Raw genomic sequence first — 24710 nt, 5'->3', positions numbered from 1 at the left:
TGAGACCTATCTGGTGAACAGATGGCATGGAAAACGTATGGAATCGTTTTGTCATCCACAATCTCTGCCCTTCACCTAATCATTTCGGGTTACAGTGTATTTCGATGGACAAGTATAGAGTCAATGCTAGCTGATAATTCCTGCTCCAGTTGGAATATCCATTCGTCGTCTTGTCAGTCTCATGGGAAAAGCTCTTCAGTCCTCGTGGTTGGAGTCGTCCGGATCCCAAGACAATTCTGGTTCATCCTGTTGGAAGAACAGTTTATTTTATGGTTAGTGTTGTTTTTTTTACAGTGGTTTTTACACAGTACTGAACTGTGAAGAGAGGCTGAAGGACCCGAATCTGTTTAGAAGAATGAGGGGGCTGGTTGATTTTAAAAGGAGCTGGCAAACCCTAACCAATACTTTACAGAAACCAGGACCACAGGACAGGTGGTGAGGGGATGGAATGGGTTCCCTAGTCATGTTGTTGAAGGAGACTCTTCTTCACACAGAGAGGGGTGAGGGGATGGAATGGGTTACCTAGTCATGTTGTTGATGCTGAATCACTGGGATCCTTTAAGACCCAACTTGACAGCGTTTTTGAGATCAGTCAGCTGCTAGGAACCGGGTGAGCATTGACAGATCTCAAGTTCTGTATTTAAAGGGAATACCCTTTCTCTTGTTCTTATGTACTTAAAGGGAATAACCTTCCTCGATTAAGAAAGTCATATGAACAATTCTGCAATTTGATTATCCAATCCCAATCGTGCGTCCTAGAGGGTTAACTGTATAAAAACCAACCCAGCTGTTTTAAATCCCAGTACATTTCATCCTGAGTACACAACAGCTCTAGTTGGCTCTATACAGGCCAGAATCATTTATAAATGTTCCCAGTGTTTCACCTGGAAGGGTGCTCCATGCATTTATTACCCTTAAACTGTACTCAGCTTCCATACATACCCCCTATCTTGTTCTACTCTGTGACTTGCAGACAGACACCTGTATATATTGCTATAATCTGATACTCTGGAACACATATGCTAAATAATGTTAATGCTAAGTTTTATTAATCTACTATACTCAGTCTCTTCTAGTTTCAGTAACACTGATGAAGGCACTAGAGCCCAAACGCTGGTCTGCTTTACTATCTCTTCTAGTTTCAATAACACTGATGAAGTCATTAGCTGTTTGTTTGTCCTAGTTTTGCTTCACTGACGAAGGCACTCACTGGATTACTCGTCTACTTGACTCATTAATGCTGACATTTTATTTAATGATAAACCTCTTTCCCCTGCTGTAGCTGTATTATGATGTTCATGTGCTTTGAAACAACCAAGGACCACATTAATGAAAGGTTACAGTAATTAAGCATCGCTCAGGGTAGAAAACAAGCTGGATTTAACAATCACAGGTCTGCACTTAAGAGACGCCTCCATTTCCTGGAGCGTAATAATTGTTTACTGATGCTAACATCTGTGCAGCAGAAACTCCAAAGGGAATTCTGCGGAAAACCTTGATTGAAATTTAAAAAAAAAAAAAAAAAAAGGTATTCTTTTTATCACCATGGACTTGCAAGAACTTGGCAATGAGTTTGCGTTTGTTCAAATCAGTTGCAGGTATTAGCATTCACTATTGACCTGTCTGTCTGTCTGTCTGTCTGTCACATTAAAAAAAAAATAAAACATGTGAATATGATTTAGATCTTTTATTTAACATCGTGCAATGAAAGAAACGGCAAAATGACATCGCAAATGTCTACCGGAAGAGTAGTGCAGTGTTTCATGTTAGATTTCGAAATGTCACATTTTCCATTTCTGTTAAGCATATGGAAAATGACAACGCGGTATATAATTCAGTATGTTAATGTAACATTATTCAGCAGGTTTTGCTCGACCTTATGGGATCAATAAGCTACTAACAACCAAACGAGCAAGATGGGCCGAATGGCCTCCTCTCATTTGTAAACTTTCTTATGTTCTTGTGAAGCAAAATGAGTTCGTTCTGTAGGGTGATGCAAAACTTTTGGCCAGAGCTGTAGGTCCTCTATGTCAAACTTTGTATCCTGAAAAGCTCTTATCCAGTTGCCATGAAACGCGATATTTGCATTGCTTATCAGCAGTTATATGGAGCATTCGATTCTGGGGTTATAGGGAGGTGTCTGTCCATTCATCTGTCTGTATGTCGCACATCAAATTGTGAACGTGTCATCGTTAATTCTTATTCTATACTATTCTGTACACGCTGTTGATCTACATCATGGTTCTGAACGTCATCATGTTAATCGCTTTTGTGAATATGCACCTTGTTCATTAACAGATAATCAAACACATGTTAACCAAAATGTGAGAACTATGAAAATGTGGTAATCTAGGTAATGAATCTTTTTCAGTCACACTGATGAAGGTACTAGAGCCCAAACGCTGCTCTGCTTGACGCAGTCTCTTCTAGCTTTACCTCAATAAAATGGAGGGAACACAAAGCCACTTTTTCAGAAGCAGCGGTTTGAAACCTGTTTCCAGGAGACCTAGTTTGAGGTTTGCTGTATCAAACCCCCGAGTCTCCCCTGGTGTGCTGCGCAGCGTCCTGAAACCTTGTCTCCTGAACCCAAGTTCCAAGCCTCAAAGGGGCTCTGTGTTCCCTCAGCTTAACATGGATGAAGCCACTAAACTTAGTTTAACAAAGAAGTCAATCCATTTTTCTTTTTACACTTCCTAGTGCTTGGTTGGATTCAGGCTGACAGCTTCCATTGTGAATATGCTTGTTTAGAAAGAGGACACAGGAAAGAGATCTGTCTGGTACCTGTCGGCTTCTGTGATTGGAGAATGATGAGCTGCCAATCGAATCCACAGGAGCAGAGACACGCCTCCTACAAATTCAAAAACAAAAAAACAAACATTAGTCAACTAGCTGTGCTTATATTTGGTGCTCCTGAACTGTGAAGGACAAAGTCCAGACTAGTCTGCGTGAAACGCTGGTCTGCTTGACTCAGTTTAGTTTCAATAACACTGATGAAGGCACTAGAGTCCAAACGCTGCTCTGCTTGACTCAGTTTAGTTTCAATAACACTGATGAAGGCACTAGAGCCCAAACGCTGCTCTGCTTGACTCAGTTTAGTTTCAATAACACTGATGAAGGCACTAGAGCCCAAACGCTGGTCTGCTTGACTCAGTTTAGTTTCAGTAACACTGATGAAGGCACTAGAGCCCAAACGCTGCTCTGCTTGACTCAGTTTAGTTTCAGTAGCCCTGATGAAGGCTCTACCTCTCTGCCTGACTAAACTCACCGTTTGGAGTTGTTCCTCTTGCGATTGTTCTTGTCATGGTGGTGGGTCTGGACGGAGATGCGCTCCAGAGGAGAGTTGAAATCGGACGGCCAGGCGTTTCTTCGAACACGTTCTCTGTCTGCCTCCTGAAGGACAGGGAGCTCTCTGTCACTCCGGGTCCCTGGGACAGGCAGCCTCGGGCCCCCAGCTTCCAGCCCAGCCCCCTGGGGGACAGACAACACCCACAGTTTTAATGAGTCCACAGGCGTGCACATTAATATCATACAGCTCAGCTTTCATGGGCATCCATTTGTGTATTTGCATTGCGTTTTTACTGTTTGTATTGAGTGTGCTATGCCCTGTATTTCACTGTATTTAATGTATTATGCATTGATCCTCACTATCTTGTAAAGTGCTTTGTGATGGTGGTCCACTCTGAAAGGCGCTATATAAAATAATCATTGATTGATTGAGTGATATAGGCTTGAAATGGGCAGTTTCGAAAGAATGCTTTATCATACATGAATTTCTGTTTTTAAACACATCTGGCTTTGCTACACAAGGTTAATAAGAATGCAGCATAGAATACAATATTTTGTGAGCACCAGTTAAGCAAAATGAAAAACAAAACGCATTGAGGGCACTTCAGAAGCCTTGAAATCTATCACTTAGTTGTTTGGTTCTAGTTTTGTAACATGAACAGGGTTTTGACCTCTTTCCAAAACTACGAATTCATTAAAGATGGAGGTAAACCCTTTAGAAATAAGGCTATTTCGGTATAGAACAGCTCATTCCGTGTTTTTTTTCCGTTGCAGTAGCGGGATACATCTTGTATAGGGATTCAAGACCCCACCGTATCTTCTCGTAGTTCGCCAAATTGTTCTTGAATGAAACGTGTTTTTATAGTGGGAGTGTGCATCCTTGTGTCTCTACATTTTTGTCTTTCAACAAAACAGTCCATCGTTAAATGCTTATTTCATCTTATTATGCATCATAAGTTTTGCATTATGCATCATAGATATTGCATCCCAATACCTATCGCGACATCCAATGTCGGGAAGTTACTTTGAAAAAGTAATCCATTAGTTACAAGTTACTTGAACAACATTGTAACTACTTATAACCTTGAAAAAAAAAAAGTAACTAGTTACAAATAGTTAGATCTCAGGCTTACACTTTCCAGAGGTATTTCAATTGGGCCAGGCTGCAGGCTGTAAATATTCTTTGAAGAGCTATGAGCTAGCGAGATAATCTGAAAAGCGTGTTCTGGTGACGCATGAGGTTGCTGAAGCGCTTTCTGATTGGATGCATTAGCGGTAATCCTTATTTATTTATTTTAATGTAAAAAAACTGCGTTATTTTTCACACAAAATGTAATCTGTTATCATGTTCCATGACCTGTCTTAACAGCACTGAAGATGTTACACTGTTTGACGCCTGGCTGAGCCCCAGGGTCCGAGTACAGTCCCCTGTGAAACGCACAGCACCCAAGCCAAGGAGAGGATACAGTCCATCGCCATCGCCCGCCATCTCTCAGCTGCACCAGTCACCTGTCCCCAAGTGACTCGTTAAAACAGCTGGGCAGCCTGAACCACGCATAACACTGCTGGTTTCAGCTAGACTGAGACAAGTAATTAAAACGGAAAAGGCTTATAACGAGGAATCAAATGCAGATTCCGGACTCCGAGAAAGTGTTGAAGCACACATGCATTGTAGATGTGTTCAGTAATCGATGAGAACTTCATTGAACTCCGAAGTGTCTAATAACCTTAGTTTTATTAATTGATATTATACTTAACCCCCACCACCCCCCTGGGGGGGGGGGTGGTTTAACTTAACTACGGTTGTATATTTTGCATTGATAGTATAGTGCTATGACCAAAAGGTTTGCATCACCCGATATAATTAACACATTTTTAATTACAATTTTTTTTTTTTTTTTTTTTTAATTTTAATTTTGTTTCTTTGATGACGTGATTTTAAATTAAAGATCGAAATTGCTAATTATAGGTAAGAAAATCGACTTTGAAGAGCTGGTTCTTCTTCAGTGAGGAAGAGACAGTGCTAATAAGAGACACGCAACTATAAAGAAATAAGTAAATCATTTGCAAATTAATGCTGAAATAAAAAAAAAACGAAAGCAAAGTCGTACAGGAGAACTTTCTTTACGGTCTTTGGGTCTTCTTATCCAAGCTTTTTTTAAAAAAAAACTGCAGTTCAGGAAAATCCAAGTGAATATTCTCTTACCTCCCCGGCGTCATTGAATAAGACAAACCCTGACGTCGCTTCTAGAAGCAGCAGATAAAGCGCCAGGCAGGGTAGCAGGGAGAGTGGCCACAGCGCCTGGGAAGCAAAAACACGCACACGCACACACACAGGGGTTCAACAAGGGACTGAGCAGAGCGACGCAGAACGCAAACACTCAATGCGCAAAAATAACACTGTGTTTTCTCATTTTATTAACCAAAAAAATAATAATCTAATGTCTTCAACACATTTTTTTTTTCAGAAAGCATTGTCATTGCATGAACAGTATTACTGTGATAAAACTGAAAGAAAACCAGCGTTATTGAAACTAGAAGAGACTGAGTCAAGCAGACCAGCATTTGGGCTCTAGTGCCTTCATCAGTGTTACTGAAACTAAGCTGAGTCAAGCAGAGCAGCGTTTGGGCTCTAGAGCCTTCATCAGTGTTATTGAAACTAAACTGAGTCAAGCAGACCAGCGTTTGGGCTCTAGTGCCTTCATCAGTGTTATTGAAACTAAACTGAGTCAAGCAGACCAGCGTTTGGGCTCTAGTGCCTTCATCAGTGTTATTGAAACTAAACTGAGTCAAGCAGACCAGCGTTTGGGCTCTAGTGCCTTCATCAGTGTTATTGAAACTAAACTGAGTCAAGCAGACCAGCGTTTGGGCTCTAGTGCCTTCATCAGTGTTATTGAAACTAAACTTAGTCAAGAAGACCAGCGTTTGGGCTTTAGTGCCTTCATCAGTGTTATTGAAACTAGAAGAGACTGAGTCAAGCAGACCAACGTTTCAGCTAGTGCCTTCATCAGTGAGACAAAACTAGAAGAAAACGATTATTCTAACTAGTAAAATTGTTTGATACGTATTATGAAGTATAGAAGTCTTGATAAAGACCTTTAATCAAAATTTATTGTCAAAGTATTTGACTAGTTCATAGTAGGATAGGCCAATTACCTACAGTGTGACAAGAGGCTTGATTTTGTTTATTAGATTCACTTTTGTACACAAGCATTCAAAACCTCAAAAGTCTCTTGTTCTGGTGTACCTTCACAGTAAACATTTGCCAAAGAATTTGACTATGATACTACAGATTGGAAAGTCTTATAGATTTCTCACCTTGCCTCTAGTCGCGGGTGAAGATTGCATTGTCTCTCGTCTCGGCACAGTCTCTGGTGGTGTGTGGAGGTTGTGATTCTCGATGCTGTGTATGAGTTGCCTTTATAGGTTGAACTGTGGGGGTGGGTTTATATAGAAAGTGCTGGGAGACTGGGTCGCCCCTGTGTGACCTGAGGTCAAACCCATTACATCTGGCACCCGAGATTTCATCGAGAGAAGAGAACAAACATCAAGGCATGATTAGGACATCTGAACCGTTCCATGGACGTGTTTATACAGGATATGTGGTTAGCTGTCCGCTACTCAGATACGAATCTAAGAAGATGAAGCACTGAGAAGGCCTGCCCCTGCTGCTGCTGGGCTTTCTGAGATGGGAGAAGGGTTACAGTGCACGAGGAAGAGGAAGAAGAAGAAGAAGAAGAAGAAGAAGAAGAAGAAGAAGAAGAAGAAGAAGAAGAAGAAGAAGAAGAAGAAGAATCTCTTGATCCACCCCTTCTACTCTGCACTGGCCTGACCTAAGCACCTCCTTACTGGATCCTCAGCTGATCCTTGCACTGCTAATATGTCATTGTAGATAGTCGTAATCCTAACTTGTTACTTGTTATTTCATGTTGCATACTAGTAGTATTTGCACTTTCTCCAAACCACACTGTATTTAAATGCAGTTTTTGCGCTGTACCCTTGTCCTGCCTTGTGACACCAGTATGTCACCTTCGATAAAGGAGTCTGCCAAATAAACTAATAATAATAATAATAATAATAATAATAATAATAATAATAATAATAATACAAAGACGTTCTGAGCCTCCTGCTGCTGTCTATCTTTCTGAGATCAGCTCACAGCTCAAGAAGCAGTCCTGACCAGGTTAGTAATGTGCATTAAACTCTGATCTCTGAGCAAACTTGTTTCACTGTGACCTGAACGGTGAGTGAACTCACTAGCTCACTGTGTGTGTGTGTGTGTGGGCTGTTTCACTCAATTTGATTCCCTCCCAAATTGCGAGCCACTTGTCCAAATAATAAGAAGAATAATACAGATCCCGCTATCCTCTCATCATGTCACTAATTGCAGGAATCAGACTTGCAGCAGGCCACGTTTTCTCTTTTCCCCCCATGGGAGGGGGGGCGCCCTGTCCCTAATTAGAGCTATTTCTGTCCCGGGACGTTGCCAAAGATAGCCCGCGCTGACAGACTCCCCTGTAGCTCTGAGTGCTGAGTACCGCACTCCACCCTGTCGCAGTGTCAACACAGCCAAAATCACAGGGGAAATCGTCCTCTCCACTGGCCCGTGTCCAGCCATGTCCTCTGGGTTTCTATGCTTAAAGCATTGGTTAGGGTTAACTTGGTCAGCTGCTTTGAAAATGGTGGGATTGTAAGATTGAGCCTGGAGGTTGCTGGTTCGAGTCCCGGCTATTCTATAGACGGGAGCTTCCAGGGGGGGGGGGGAGGGAGGGTTAAGTCGGCCAGGGTGTCCTTGTCTCACCACGCACCAGCGCCCCCTTGTGGTCTAGCCGGGATCCTACAGGTTTGTCTGTAAGTTGCCCAGACCTGCGTTGTCCTCCGACGCTGTATCTCTGAGGTGGCTGCGCGGTGAGCCTGCAGCATGCAACCGGGGGTGTTAGAGGCGAGCCTGCAGCATGCAACCGGGGGTGTTAGAGGCGAGCTGAGCCCAAATATAATTGGTTATGCCAAACTGGGAGAAAACTAATAAAAATAATTGGTGATTGCTAAATTTAAAAGAAATTTAAAAATAGATTGAACCTCTGATTAAACTGAAAATATCTATCGCTGCTACGATCAGTATTCATCAGTAAGAATGTCGGCGCCCAGGGTGCATTTGTGTTATCTCAACTGGGAAGCGAGGGAAAGGCAACGTTTCTTGTTGTGAAATGAACACTTGTTTGGGTTCATTTAATATCTGCAGACAAAAAAAAAAACACGTTAAAGGGAACGACTTGAAAAATCTGACTGTCAGCACAGCTGGAGTTCTCGGTTGTTTCCAAACTGCACATCTAAGATCTAGAAGGTGAATTTATGAACGCGTTTATGATTTATGAAACTGTTTTGTTATTAGACACAGATGTGAGGTTTTAACAAAACAAAAAAAAAAACACGGCTAACTATCATTCAAAGAGAGCTCATCTACAGGCCTTGTTTTTAGACAGCAGGCCAGCAGCATTCCAGATTTCCTGAGTGGTGATTGAGTAGCCAACGGGAGCCTTTGAAATGATCTACACACAGATAAACCCTGGAGAACGTGTGTGAGTGTGTGTGTGTGTGAGTGCTTCTGTGCACTGCCTGCCAGCCTGTCTGCCTCCCTGCCCCTGGCACCACTGTGTTCTAACCTTTCCTGCCCCTCCCCTCCTCTCGCCAGCCCCTATAAATATCGCCTGAATCAGTCTCCTCCAAATATAGATCTTCAGAGTCCAGAGCCTGCACTGTGTTTTCTGTCAACAAATACTTGAAAATTGTTGAAGTGCTTTTGTAATATGTTAAACGATCAGAAATATTTTGGTCTGTCCTATTGCTAAGTGGCTAATGTTCACTAAATGCTTGTATTTAAGACGTTTTCTTGAATATTAAGTGTAGGGATTCTAGAAAAGCATGGCCTTGGTGAATGGATCCCAGCATTGCAGAGTATAGAGGATGAGCGGGCGATATTGTTTTAATAGACTGGAGCTACTGAAGTGCCCCGATCCATTGTTTCAAACACTCAGTGGGATTACAGGGGTTTTAATAGTGAAGCTACATCGCCAACAGTACAATGCGTACCAGGGGAGTAAAGAAATAATTGAGAAGGGACTTCTTTTTTTTTTTTTTTGAGTATCTTCAAGAATATCTGCAAACGTGTTGTTTGTGAACCGCGCCCCAGTAACGAGAACTGACCACACGCATTAAAAGGGGGCGCTGTAAGGGTGTTAACTAACGCTTTTTTTTTTTGGAGAAGAATATCGTATAAAACCCATTACAAACAATTTAACGCTGAGCGTATTGGAACATAGCATTCAGAGGACGCTCCGGTCCTATATTATATTATATTGTTTCGTTACGGCCATCCTTTTTGTTTAAAGGCTTGTGTGTGTGTGTGGTTTGTTTTTTCCAGTTTCTTATTTTTACACCCGACCGCTTCGCATAATCCGATTTAACTCGCCCCGCCGGCGTTCCCTGGCGTGGGTGGCGACAGAAAGGTCCCAATAAGCTGACAAAAAAAAAAAACCCCAAAACTGAAATACCGGCCAAACGCGTGACTTTTTTTGCAGCGGTGCAGGGAGACGCATTTGTGATGTATGCAGAGCATTTAGAGAGCCTTGTGTTTTGAGTCTTGAACAAAGAAGACTACGTGGCGACCTAATTCAAGCATTCAAAATACTAAAAGGTATTGACAGTGTCGACCCAAGGGACTTTTTCAGCCTGAAAAAAGAAACAAGGACCAGGGGTCACAAATGGAGATTAGACAAAGGGGCATTCAGAACACAAAATAGGAGGCACTTTTTTACACAGAGAATTGTGAGGGTCTGGAATCAACTCCCCAGTAATGTTGTTGAAGCTGACACCCTGGGATCCTTCAAGAAGCTGCTGGATGAGATTCTGGGATCAATAAGCTGCAAACGAGCAAGATGGTGCAGAACGGCCTCCTCTCGTTTGTAAACTTTCTTATGTTCTTATGAGTATAGTTCCCTTTTAAAAGGAGAACAGGAGTGGTTGCACTTGAAATAGAGGCGAAATCTTTCAACAGCAGTTCAGCGATGGCTTTTGGATGAGCGCATCAGTTTCTAGCAGAATAACTATGGTATAAGAGGCTTGATACAACAATAGGCAACGCTTAACACGAAGTGTCTGTTTTTACTATGTATTTACATAGTAGTTGCTTAGTAAATACATGCGTGCTTTCGATTCATTATAACGTTCTTGTGGATCGATGCAATGTAATTAATATGCAGATCTTTTTTTGCACGATATATACAGTTACATAAGAAGAACACCAGAAAGTTTACAAACGAGAGGAGGCCGTTCTGCCCATCTTGCTCGTTTGCAGCTTATTGATCCCAGAATCTCATCAAGCAGCTTCTTGAAGGATCCCAGGGTGTCGGCTTCTGGGGAGTTGGTTCCAGACCCTCACGATTCTCTGCGTAAAAAAGTGCCTCCTATTTTCTGTTCTGAATGCCCCTTTATCTAATCTTCTTTTGTGATCCCTGGCCCTTGTTTCTTTTTTCAGATCGAGCCCCCCTGGGTCGACATCGTCAATACCTTTTAGGATTCTGAATGCTTGATTCAGATCGTCTTCTTTGTTCAAGACTGAACAGATTCAATTCTTTTAGCCTGTCTGCATATGACATGCCTTTTAAACCCGGGATAATTCCGGTCGCTCTTCTTTGCGCTCTTTCTAGAGCAGCAATATCCTTTTTGTAGCAAGGTGACCAGAACTGCACACAATATTCAAGATGAGGTCTTACTGATGCATTATGGATTAGGCAAATGGGTTAGGCTTAAATCTAATCTATAGTGCAAGGCAGAGCTGTATATTGATGTGTGTGTGTTAGCAACAGGAATTAGATCCTGAGACAATCTACAGTTTAAACACCAGCTTGTCTCAAAACCAGGAGCAAAATAAACAGGACACGGGGCCAAAATAAAGTTCTCAAACAAAAGAACAAACTCCTGCAAACAAACATTTGCTTTCTATTATGCATGTGGACACTTCCCAATTAGCACCAATGACCTAATTAGGGAACAACCACACCTGTGACTGCTGGCAGGGACAGACTTAACCCCATCCCTGCCAGCCTTACACCCCCCCCCCCCCCCCCCCCCCCCCCACACACACACACTATTTTACAGCAGCAGTGCGGCACTGCTTTTTCAAAATAATATTAATAAAAGAGCATTGATCATTAGAAGTAAGCTGTTTTTATGTGTGTGTGTGTGTTATATATCCACTAAAGGGTTCTTACTTTTGTTTGGAATTGTTCCTACCATCTCCGCCAAATAACACCCCAGCCAACCCAAAAATCACACATAGTAATGATTCATGAACCTGTTCACATGATCCTGGATAACGGGCGCACGATAGTAACCACGACCTCTGGCCTGTTTTCATGTGGGTGAAGGCAGCAAATTGGCAAGTTTTCTTTTCTCTAGAAATGGGAGTCACATTTGCCTGAATTTTTAGACCCCTGCTAATTTCCTTTGGTATTTTAATGGAATCGCCAGAGGAGTGAAGGAGACAGGAGGGCTGCGGTATACCTGATCAGGTTGGAGAAACGATTGCTCTGTTCAGTTAATTGTAAAGGATGTGTGTGCGAGCGGATGGGTTTGTTTTGCATTGTTCCTTAGTGCTAATGCCTTGACTGAGGTTGCCTGCAGTTCCTCTTTGTGATCGGTGGAGAGGCTGGTCCATGTCCTGGGGGATTGCTCTGTGTTAATGAGAGCGGGTCTGTTTTAATTAACCGAAGCGCTGTGCTGCTGTCATGCAGTTTGCTCATTAAAGCCAAAAAAAAAAAAAACAGCTCTCTGCTGTACCTGTAACCTGGCAATCCCTCTCCACACCTCCTCACCCTGCTCTCTGTCACCTTCCTCTCCTCCTATCCCCCCTCTCTCCATCTCTCCATCCTTCTCCTTCAATCACCTTTTCCTCTCCCCGCTACTCCTTCCATCCCCTGTCTCTCTTCAACTCTTTTCTACTTCATCCCTCTCTACTTTAAATTTCCTCCTTTCCTCCCTATAGCTCCATCTCTCTCTCTTTCTCTCTTCAATTTTAATCTGCCATTCCTCTCCATTCCTCTCTCTCAGTCCTTTCATTTCTCTTCCATTCTCTACCTACTATACTACTATACCCCTCTGTGCTTTACAACACTTCCCTGTGCTTTACCAGACCCCTCTGTGCTTTACAATGCTTCCCTATGCTTTACAACACCTCTCTGTGCTTTGCAATGCTTCCCTATTCTTTACCAGACCTCTCTGTTCTTTGCAATGCTTCCCTATGCTTTACCAGACCCTTTGTGCTTTACAATGCTTCCCTATGCTTTACCAGACCTCTCTGTGCTTTACAATGCTTCCCTATGCTTTACCAGACCTCTCTGTGCTTTACAATGCTTCCCTGTGCTTCACCAGACCTCTCTGTGCTTTACAATGCTTTCCTATGCTTTACCAGACCTCTCTGTGCTTTACAATGCTTCCCTATGCTTTACCAGACCTCTCTGTGCTTTACAATGCTTCCCTATTCTTTACCAGACCTCTCTGTGCTTTACAATGCTTCCCTATGCTTTACCAGACCTCTCTGTGCTTTACAATGCTTCCCTATGCTTTACCAGACCTCTCTGTGCTTTACAATGCTTCCCTATGCTTTACCAGACCTCTCTGTGCTTTACAATGCTTCCCTATGCTTTACCAGACCTCTCTGTGCTTTACAATGCTTCCCTATGCTTTACCACCCCTCTGTGTGCTTTGCAACGCTTCCCTATGCTTTACCAGACTTCTTTAAACTTCTACAGACTGGGGACTACCAGCATACTGTAAAGCTGCACTATGATAATGAGGTATTGGAATGCCCCTCCCTCTCCTTCTCTCTTATCACTCCTCTTCACAGAGCTCACCTCTACCTCGTCTCCCATGCTAGTTGGCACTTATTGAATGCCGAATGCCCAGCTGCACACTCCATCTCTCTGCCTGAAACTGCACCCTTAACCTTTTTTTCGAATTGCCCAAGACAATACTGGACCTGTCCACGCAGCTGCCCTGCACATTGGACACTGGACGGCTTTGGATATCACTGTTTGTTCCATCAGTTTTCTACATTTTCCTGGACTTTATGATGTTCATCTGTCAGTAAAAGTTTCGACAATGAAACAACGAGTCTCGGACTAATTCAGACTTTTCTAACGATATTTTGTGAGACGGCAGTAGATATTGCTGGAATCAGCTTTCTCGGTCATCGCTGGAGATATAGTCAGTCTGTCTCTCTCACTTCAAAACAAAAAGGATTTCAATTTATTTAAAAAAAAATATCCGTACTTTTGAATTAACTTTCTTTGGCATTTCTTTATTTAATTAAGGAATTACTTCAAATCACCTACAAACGCTGACTTTATTTTGCATTTATTTCAAATATCCATTTAAATATTCTGTCAACTATCCATCATATGCATTTTATTTATTTATTTATTTATTTATTTATTTATTAATTATTGCACAACTTGTGTTTTATGAGTTACAGTTGTAGCAATGCTTTGTATGGACACTGATAAAGTATATGCAGTTTAACTGAATTTACACAGTAAGCTGGTCTCTCGCAGTTTGAACAATATTTGCCAATGCGTCTCGTTTTTCTACCAAAAAACTGTATCATTGAACTTAACTGGAATATTGAAAACAACAGGGCAAGGGCGACAAAGAGAGTTGGTTAAAAATTTAAAACTAGTATAGCAATTTGAGATCCAACCTTGAGAACTATTTACTTCTTCGATGTGATTACTCCAAAAATCGTTTTAAAGTGCTTGGATAGTCAGTATTCAGGATTTAACCTTAGACTGCCAAGCTGACCAGCTTACTGACTACAAACCTACCTGCTTACTATCTATCTGTCTACCCAAGCTTGGAAGGCACCCCCGCCTACTTTGAGATCCGCCATGTCTTTGCAAAGTGAACATTTAGAAGTTCCTTCAAGTCCCACATCTTGGTTCAACGCTACTTCCAGTTCTACAGAATTCCCACAAGGTCTCAACTCAACAGAACCCTACCCTGATCAGTCACAGCCCTCCTGGTTCACACAGGACTGCCTCATTGTCATCCAGATTTCCACCATGGCTTTGGGGGCCATCTTCTCAGCCGGGGTCAGTACCTTCTTCCTGTCCGTGTTCCTCATTAGCCCACAAACTCGAGAAAAAGCCCGCTTCATCCTGCTAGCCTGTGTGACCACCAGCCAGACATGTTACTTTCTCATGCAAGCCACTGTCTCCTCTCTCCACCTTTCCCAACACCACATCTCCTTCTTCTCCTGCGCCATCGTCTGGCTTCTCTCCAACACAGCTGGAGGTGCCGAACTCTACAGCCTAGCTGCCATGTCCATCGACCGCTATCTTGCGGTGTGCCGGCCTCTACTCTATGATGGTTTGTGTTCTGAGAAAAACCTTGGCCGAGGAGTCTTGGTCATCTTCCTTGCTTCTTGCCTTCTTCCTTGCTTCACCTTTCTGCTCCAAACGGGTTTCGCTGGACGCACTGTTACCTTTGGAAGCCAAGGCAAATGCACCATGGAGTTCTTGGAGATCCACGCGTTCCTCTCCTCCTGGCGCCTCGCTCTGTTCTCCTTCCAGTTCCTCGCCTGTTTCCTGATCATCACCACCTCCTATGGCCTCGTCGTGAAGGAAGCAATGCATGCAGGGATTACCAGCCCCCTGAACCAGCGAGCTAGGAGGACCATCTCCTTCCACATGGTCCAGCTGGGTCTGTACCTGATCCCTGTGGTGATCTTTGTTCTCTACAGCTCCCTCCCCATCCCGGCTTCTCTCCTTCCAGAGCTCACCACGGCTAACAACTGCATCTTCATGGTAGCCCAGTTCATCAATCCTCTGGTCTATGGCTTCCGCTCCAGTGAGCTCAAAGCTTTCTTGCCGTCGCTACACTGGCGTTCAAGCAGAATCGAGGTGCAAACCTGAACCAGGTACTCTCTGATAGATACACACGGGTCCACTATTAGTCCTGGACTTACTACTAACTCAATCTAAAGCAGCGCTGTAAAACACAATCGCTCTCTTATGAGCAAGGCCCTTTATTCTCAGTTTTTATTGAAGGCTATAGAGATTTTCAAATATATGTTAATATTAAAATAACAGTAGTATCTGTGAATTTGAGAAGAATACTTCCCTCTAGGTAACAATGTATGCACAATGAATTTGTATAATGTTATTTATGTTTATTATCCAATGAATTGTGTTGTTATCAATCTTTATTTTATACATTGCCTTTCACAGTGGACCTCCATCACAAAGCGCTTTGCAAGAAAATCCATAATACTACTTCAGTTATAGAGAAATGCATCATACATGATATACAGTAAAAACACACAATGCATAATACATTAAATACAGTGGAAAGAGCAGAATACATGATAGCAGCATAATACATGAAATAGTGCATTAAATACAGTGGAAAGAGCAGAATACAGGATAGCAGCATAATACATGAAATAGTGCATTAAATACAGTGGAAAGAGCAGAATACAGGATAGCAGCAGAATACATGAAATAGTGCATTAAATACAGTGGAAAGAGCAGAATACATGATAGCAGCATAACACATGAAATAGTGCATTAAATACAGTGGAAAGAGCAGAATACAGGATAGCAGCAGAATACATGAAATAGTGCATTAAATACAGTGGAAAGAGCAGAATACAGGATAGCAGCAGAATACATGAAATAGTGCATTAAATACAGTGGAAAGCGCAGAATACAGGATAGCAGCATAATACATGAAATAGTGCATTAAATACGGTGGAAATGACTTGTCATCACTTTTAAAGTATATTAATAAACCATGTATTTGTCAATGAACTATATTGTGCTGTTTATTTGCTGTATTTTCCCTCCTGAAACAACGCTATTCTGTCCCCACACTACGTCTCTCATTACAATCGGAGCACCAGCATTGTTGTGAAATATATCGCCCCGGATGCAGAGAGAAGGTAAAGCGTTTCTCGTGCGGGGGTTTCCAGAACCCTTAAACACCGCAAGGGGGGGGTTCCGGAACCCTTGAAGGTTCTAAAATTCCATTTATATGTAAATGGTTTGCAATGCATTTCAACCTAACAGCGTCGATCAGGCTCGTCCATAACAGGACCACAGTGGCTTTAGTAGGTGAAGTGCTGCCACCTGCTGGCAGTCTTCTGAATTGTCACAATACCAATGGTCTCAGCACTCTTAATGCAAAATACAGTGCGGCTCTCTTGATGTTTATCAATGCTTTCAATTTAACTGGACTGTTTCAGCGCTGTGTGGGCGCTTGTGTTTACTAATTGCTATCAGGAACCCAGATTTGAATACCAGGACATTTCAAAGTACCTTTAAAATGTGTGTGTGTGTGTGTGTGTGTGTGTGACAGCGATGAATAATCGAGCTTGATGAATATCAAAGCTAATAGCCTGGAATCAACTGTGCCTTGTATAACACGACTAATCTTTTACATATATGTCGAAGTAATTCAATTTGATTGCTTTGGCAGAAAGCCACGGTGATTAACTGTAACCTAGCAACCAGCTAGGGTTCTCATCGGTGAGGGAATTATTTTTTTCTTTTGAAGTTTGAATTTATTAGACTTAAAAAAAAAAAAAAAAAACACTGATAAAACTGACGTGTTCGCTTTGGTACGTTCCTTTTTTAAAAAAAAAAAAAAAAAAGAACATCGAAATCTATTAATTATATCTATTATCTATATCTCGTTTCCAGATCATTGTTCTGTTGAACTGATGCAACCCTGTTTTTTTTTTATTTTTTTATTTTATTGTCCATCTAAAAAATAATATTAATGATGTCGTTATTTCTAGGACTTGTCTGATTTTGTTCTTTGTATTCTTGTGGGAGATTCAGTCTGGCTTTGGGTCTGCAGTTTCCACCTCGCTGTGCTTGTTTCAAATTCAATGCAGCTAACCTCCTCCTATCCCTTCTTCTTCTGCTTGCAATGGCACCATCTTACCAGTAGAGGGCAGTGTTGACACACGGTTGTGTTTTTAATTTAATTTATTTTTTTTCAGTCCTGTCTGCAGACCTAAAACCAATAAGAATTGAATTATAAAGCGTTCTAATGTAAAACTGATTTATTTAGGTAGTTGTAGACTGTGGCGAGGGACGCAATCCGTCAATTCCCACAAAAATAATTCAGGCAGTCCCCATAAATGATATAATATCCATAGCGCCTTATTTATGACAGTTACCTTCAGTTGTGTAAAAACACCCCTGTGACGTCAGGCACACGGTTATAAAGACTGATATTTATTATCTGTTGCACTGCGCATGTCCACACTGTCATAATGAACTAAAATTCAAACTGCATTCAAACATCGCACTAGCCAATTTTATTTTGGACAGCACTGCCTTCCCTTACAACCGCACATGCTTGTATTGTATTGAGTGTTGTTAAGGGTGTTTGAAGTCAGTTGACTGCTACTGGGAGCATTTTCAATGAAGGGGGCTGGCAGATTGGAACCCAGGCCTCCAGAGGGGAATGTCTGTCTGTCTGTGTGTCTGTAGTGAATAAGCTATTGTCTTTGTCGTCTTTCCCACAGCTGTTTATCATCTTGCCTTAATCCATCTCACCTCCTACCCAGTCTAATTAGAACCTCCAGCTAAATAGCTAATTAGCATCTGATCAAAAGCAGGTGCTTCCACAGTGAGTCAGCACTAATAACATTTCCGAGGCTGAATCTCCATAAGAAACAAACCACCCCTTTTAAAAGGCAGAATTACGTTTAAAAACTTTGTTTTATTTTTCATAAGGACGGATACTTAGAGACTTAGCCAAATGTTACATTAAAATGAATCTACTTTGACTTCAACACAGTAAATAATACCCTGAATGAAGTACAAATGTGCAAATGCATCAGAGCGCCCCCAGATGTGTCATTGATCTCCTCTATATACCCGCCTGCATGAAAACACCTCTGGGTGGGAGAATCTCAATTTCTGCTCAGTAATCAGGGTTACAGAAACAATAGGCACTCGTGTGGGACAGTGTTAGACCGCTCTGTGCTTTAATCAGGCGTCTGAAGCAACTTTTAAAAAGTCTCCTGCGTTTTATAATTTAAATGTTACTATTTAAAATGGCAAAGATTTAAAATATGCACAACAAACATAACAATAAAAGCAGTGGGGTGTTCTAATGCATTTGCACACTGCTGTGTGTATTTCCATACATACATATATACATATATATAATTTGTGATCAAGCTTGGTACTACTATTAAATTACTATATAACCCCACATAAAGAACACACAGCAGGTCATCACACACTCTATATAGCTCCAGAATCTGATACTATCGATAGCTACACATTGTACTGAGCAAACTCTTAACAGCACAGCTGACTAGATCTAAGCTCTGAAGTGTGGGTGTGCTGACGCCTCCAGTCTCTCACCTGTGCCGGGGACATGCAGCCCCCAGCAGGGGATGAGAGGGACCGGAGGCGGCAGCACGGAGGAGGAGAGGAGAAGGCACTGTGAATACGGGCGCTGTGGAGCAGAGGGCAAGGAGACACAGTTCTGTTTCAGAAATGTAGCTCTCTGGCGTGCGGTAAAGGACTCGTTTCAATATGTCTTCGAGCATCGCGGTGCCGCGGAACAGGAGCTGCAGTTAATTCAATTCCGTTTGAACGGGCAAATATGTTCTCACAGCGTGGCACTGAGACGCTTGGATACCAGCCTGCGTTCTCTGCCAATTAGCTACCTCATCACATCCTGAAAGCGCCTAATCTTTATTTTCATAAAGCGCCCTTCACAGTGGACCTCCATCACACAGCGCTTTCCAGAGGCAGGCTGTGAACTGCGCATTAGATGCAAAGTCTCTTCCAATAGTGCGTTGATTTAGCATCTCATCCGCAGAGCGCAAGGCTAATGGCTTTAAGGTCAACACTGGTGCATTAGCTTAGCTGTTACGAGAGCTCAGGGGGGTGAAATGTGATCAGCAGACTGCAAGATCTTGAGACAAAAAACAAGGACTTTCAGGTGACAATAGTGCGTTTATATATAACTAATGAGTGCTCCATATATAGCAGTGCTGGAGTATTGGTGTAAGGTTTACAGAGTGTGTTGAGCTAAACATGAACTGCTTTGTTACGCTGTAAAGAAGGGACCAAATTCAAGTCTGAACAATTCCCATTTCTAAGTTCCAACTACCCACATTTCCACATTGAATGTGATTGAGAGCCAGTCACAGAAGTGACTGGCTCTTTGTCTGTAGACCTTTTCAACATGTTTTCATCCTACAGCTCTGGCAGAAATGTTTGCATCACCTAATTCTGCTTCATAGAGTCCAGTGAAAGCTGTTGAATAATGTTCCCTTGTTAACATATTGAATTCCACCCCCTCTATATAGAATGAACTCCCTCAGCTTCATAGAGTCCAGTGAAAGCTGCTGAATAATGTTCCCTTGTTAACATATTGAATTGCACCCCCTCTATATAGAATGAACTCCCTCAGCTTCATAGAGTCCAGTGAAAGCTGCTGAATAATGTTCCCTTGTTAACATATTGAATTGCACCCCCTCTATATAGAATGAACTCCCTCAGCTTCATAGAGTCCAGTGAAAGCTGCTGAATAATGTTCCCTTGTTAACATATTGAATTGCACCCCCTCTATATAGAATGAACTCCCTCAGCTTCATAGAGTCCAGTGAAAGCTGCTGAATAATGTTCCCTTGTTAACATATTGAATTGCACCCCCTCTATATAGAATGAACTCCCTCAGCTTCATAGAGTCCGGTGAAAGCTGCTGAATAATGTTCCCTTGTTAACATATTGAATTGCACCCCCTCTATATAGAATGAACTCCCTCAGCTTCATAGAGTCCAGTGAAAGCTGCTGAATAATGTTCCCTTGTTAACATATTGAATTGCACCCCCTCTATATAGAATGAACTCCCTCAGCTTCATAGAGTCCGATGAAAGCTGCTGAATAATGTTCCCTTGTTAACATATTGAATTGCACCCCCTCTATATAGAATGAACTCCCTCAGCTTCATAGAGTCCAGTGAAAGCTGCTGAATAATGTTCCCTCGTTAACATATTGAATCACACACCCAGCGCTTTGTAGTTTTCCAGATACTTAACTAAAAACTGACAAAAATTGAAAAATCTGAAGTTTCAAATTCTAACATGAAATACTACTGTGCTGCTATTATGGCTTCCAGTAGACCTTTTCAATCTCGTTTTGTAGTTTCTTTGATTAACAGACAGAGACTGCACTTTGATTGCTGGTCTGAAACAGTCATCCTGCAGTGTATCTCATGTAATCTCATGTTACTTGGCTGTGATACGCGTTTGCTCCCCGCTAAAGCTTAAAGACAAAGTGATCTGCTTTCTGAAAAGGGCAGAGTAGAGTCACATGTGACAAAAGAGGAACAGAGCTGCAAACAGAAGTGACTGGCTCTTGTTTGTAGACCTTTTCTGAGGCTCTGAACGCATCGAGAATTAAAACTGCAGTCTCCAACTGTCGTGTTCCGTTCATTTCAGAAAGAAAGAACGAATGACCACCCTTTCCTTTAGGGGGGTGAGGGAGGGAGCAGTTCAGTCTCCGAGCCTCAAGCCTGCCCTGGACTGGAGGGAGCACCCTTTCTCTTAGGGGGGTGAGGGAGCAGTTCAGTCTCTGTGCCTCAAGCCTGCCCTGGACTGGAGGGAGCCCCCTTTCTCTTAGGGGGGTGAGGGAGCAGTTCAGTCTCTGTGCCTCAAGCCTGTCCTCTGGGGATTTCATATTAGGTAGAAAACAAATTTAGTTTGAAAGATTTGTTTATGATTGTTCCCTTCCCCCTGTGACAGTGTCTTCAGCACATGCAATACTAAACAGTGCTTGAAGACGCTGTCGTTTTCTGAAGTGCTTGGTGCTGTTTGAAGATTCTGTGAAAGGAAAGCGAATAGTCTTGGTAGTTTCCATGGAAACCAGCAGAATGGAGGCTGTGCTGAGTGACACTCTACCAAGAGCAAGACAACTAGACAGAGATGAGGAGAGAGAGAGAGAGAGAGAGAGAGAGAGAGAGAGAGAGAGAGAGAGAGAGAGAGAGAGAGAGAGAGAGAGAGAGAGAGAGAGAAAGGGAGGAGGAGAGAAGAGGAGAGAGGAAGAGAGAGGGGGGAGAGAGAGAGAGAGAGGGAGAGAGGGAGAGAGGGAGAGAAGAAAGAAAGTAAGAATGTGCTTGAGGTATATAGTACTGAAACTGGCTCTCTGCTCCCAGCCCCTTATTCAAAGCACTGTCCAGTGTGAGTCACTCTAGAGCTGCACCTCTCAGAACTGATAGAATGAAGCAAGTGAAGCTGCAATGGAATGCCAGCGGGTTCACAGAGATCATTCTGTGCAGAATAATAACAATCTGTATATAGCGCCTTTCATAGTGGAGCACCATCACAAAGCTCTTTGCAAGATACAAGGCTAGGGTGTGTGAGCTTTGCATCAGCTGCAGAGTCGCTTACAACAACGCCTCACCCCAAAGACGCAGCACAAGGAGGTTCAGTGACCTGCTCAGGGTCACACACAGGGAGTCAATGGCTGAGCTGGGATCCCGCAAGCCCCTTTCTTTAACCACAGTAGTGAAGTCGTATTTTAAGATTGGAATGATGTGACAGTTGATTGTCTGTCTGTCTGTCTGTTTGTCTCTGAGTGTGTGTGTGTGTGTCTGTCTGTCTGTCTCTGAGTGCGTCTATCTGAGTGTGTTTGTGTGTCTGTCTCTGAGTGTATCTGTCTGTCTGTCTGTCTGGAAAGATGGAGTCTGGCTATTTTGGTATAACCCAATAGAAGACGTCCATTAGCGCTTAAGAAAAAATGTGTTTTAAGCTTGAAGAGAAATTTTCCATTGCGATTCTCTCTCTCTCTCATCTTCCACTGCACTTCTGAGCAACCTGATACAGGACTGAAATAGCAGAGTCGTTTTCATTCAGAGATGTGTCTTCTTATTTAGATTCACTTTGCACAGCTGTGTGCACATTAACACACAGCCACAAACAGTAAAACGCAGGAGACTTTTTAGAAGTTGTTTCAGACACCTGATTAAAGCACAGAGCGGTCTAACACTGTCACACACGAGTGCCTATTGTTTCTATATCGCTGATTACTGAGCGGAAATTGAGATTCTCCCACCCAGAGGTGTTTTCATGCAGGCGGGTATATAGAGGAGATCGATGACACATTTTGAGGTGCTCTGATAAAGGTTATTCTGCAAAACCAGGCGTTTGACCAGGTAACTAATAAGTTTGTGCTCTAGGCCAGATACTAAGCTCATAATTTGACAGATTGCCTAAACACCTTTATTAAAAGGTTTACAGCAAATGAAATCATTTGACCACGGGAAGGGATAACAGAATGTGCAGAGACAAAAACATAACTTTCTTTAACCTGAGGTAACACCGGTTGACGTGTTTTAGAATGCAAATACAGGTTTGGTCTACTATGTGTTTCTTTCAGAACTACACATAGGAGACCTGTATAATGAACCACTTTGAAGCATTACAGTTATTTAAAAACACATAGCCCAAAATAGCACTGAAATGCTTCATCAGGTTTGAAAAGTAATTCTACAGATCAGAGCAGTAACGCACGTGTGAAATAACCGCGTGTTCTCGCTATATTGCGCTTATAATATCGCACTGATATATTCGTGCATTAACCTGCATACGCGGGTATCCTGGTGCAGCCACGAATATATCAGTGCGATGGACGGATAGAGCTGAATTAAAGAATACAATAGCGCTATGGATGTTTGCATTGGTAAAGTTTCAAAGACTGCACGGCACACACACACACACACACACACACACACGTTATATCTGTGGGGTCTTCTCATTGACTCTCACTGTATTTCTGACTCCAGTCGGACAAAACTCCACACAGGGTGAAAGTCGACAACAAACTCAATATTTTGGCTCTTTTAGCGTTTTTTGTTTTTTTTTTTTTTTTTTTTTAAGGCATATTTAGTTCTTAAAAAGGTGTTTTAGAAAGTGGGGACGCCCCCACCACGTCGTTTTTTTTTTTTCAGGAGTTACTGTCTTTGTGGGGACATTTTCTCAAATTTTGTCCACACATTGATAATACCTACACACACACACACACACACGCACACACACACACACACACACACACACACACACACACACACACACACACACACACGCACAGACACACACACGCACACGCACACACACACGCACACACACACACACACACACACACACACACACGCACACACACACACACACACACACACACACACACACACACGCACACACACACACACACGCACACACACACACACACACACACGCACACACACACACACACGCACACACACACACACACACACACACACACACACACACACACACACACACACACACACGCACACGCACACGCACACGCACACGCACACGCACACGCACACGCACTGAGAAACGGGTAGTTCAGCTTTGAGATGCTCTGACGTCACCTCGATGCAGGGTTCTGAGATTTCTTCAAGGACCAGGGCTCACTTCACGTCTGTCTGTCAGCCGAGGGACTCGCTGCTTCTGTGGATGAAAACGTGAAAACTGCGATCCAGGCAGGAAAAAAAAAAAAAAAAAAAAAACCCAAGAAGGAGGAGGGTTAGAATCTAACAAACCCGACAAATCTCTCCAAACTCGGGATTCACGACGACAAAGAGCGCCCACAAATCACAGACTCCCCTTCGCAGACATCGCCAGCCCCGGACTGTGTGGCTTTGCATGGCAAAGCAACGTTTTTGAATAACATTAAGAGGCTGCTGCCACCAGAGAGACAGAGAGAGAGAGAGAGCATCGTGAAAAATAAACAAGCACATCGCATTGACGATTTTGTGGTTGAGTATTATTATTTTTTTCTCTCCAGAATTTGCGAATAAAAGAAAGGGAGACGGACGGAGAGGAAAGGAGTCGTGTATATCTATCTATCTATCTATCTATCTATCTATCTATCTATCTATATATATATATATATATATATATATATATATATATATATATATATATATCATGCACCTCAATATATGTACCACGATTTCTGGAAAATGTGGCTATTTTTTTCCTTTATTTAAAAAAGAAGAACCAACATATGCTGTGGAATGCGTTTGCAACGTAGACGTTGCAGAAATGATATAAAAATAACAAAACGCATTGCCATATATTGTTTTTTTTTGTTTGTTTTTTTAAATACCGTTTGCATATATAAATATAGTTTTATTTTAAGCAACGTTTGCCTCTGCTGCAAAAACATGTACGTCTCTTGTGATCTGGGAGAAAGCGAAGGAGTCTGAGATTCAAAGGGGATCCGAAAGCAAAAAAGGGGGGTGCGCTTTATTTATTTTTTTGTCCTTTTTTTTTTTTTTTTTTTTTTTGATACAATAAAAGTGCG

At 42.3% G+C, this 24710-nt stretch overlaps 2 protein-coding genes across 2 annotated transcripts in view; both read left to right on the top strand.

Annotated features, from left to right (window-relative positions):
• The first annotated feature begins 14228 nt into the window (after positions 1-14228).
• Positions 14229-15254, top strand: LOC121306475 (olfactory receptor 4K13-like). Its single transcript, XM_041238195.1, has one exon. It carries the CDS (start codon positions 14229-14231, stop codon positions 15252-15254), a length of 1026 nt encoding a protein of 341 aa, XP_041094129.1.
• An 8543-nt stretch (positions 15255-23797) lies between these two features.
• LOC121306608 (neuroligin-2-like) overlaps positions 23798-24710 on the top strand; it is a 59165-nt gene continuing 58252 nt past the window's right edge. The window contains exon 1 of the mRNA XM_041238423.1: positions 23798-24159. The gene's annotated coding sequence lies outside the window, so the exon portion shown is untranslated. The remainder of the gene's footprint in view (positions 24160-24710) is intronic.

This window comes from Polyodon spathula, chromosome 48 (genome assembly GCF_017654505.1).
Source record: "Polyodon spathula isolate WHYD16114869_AA chromosome 48, ASM1765450v1, whole genome shotgun sequence".
In the NCBI taxonomy this organism is placed as follows: Eukaryota; Metazoa; Chordata; class Actinopteri; order Acipenseriformes; family Polyodontidae; genus Polyodon; species Polyodon spathula.
Note: the sequence above shows the minus strand (reverse complement) of the source record. Positions and strands in the feature narration are given on the sequence as shown.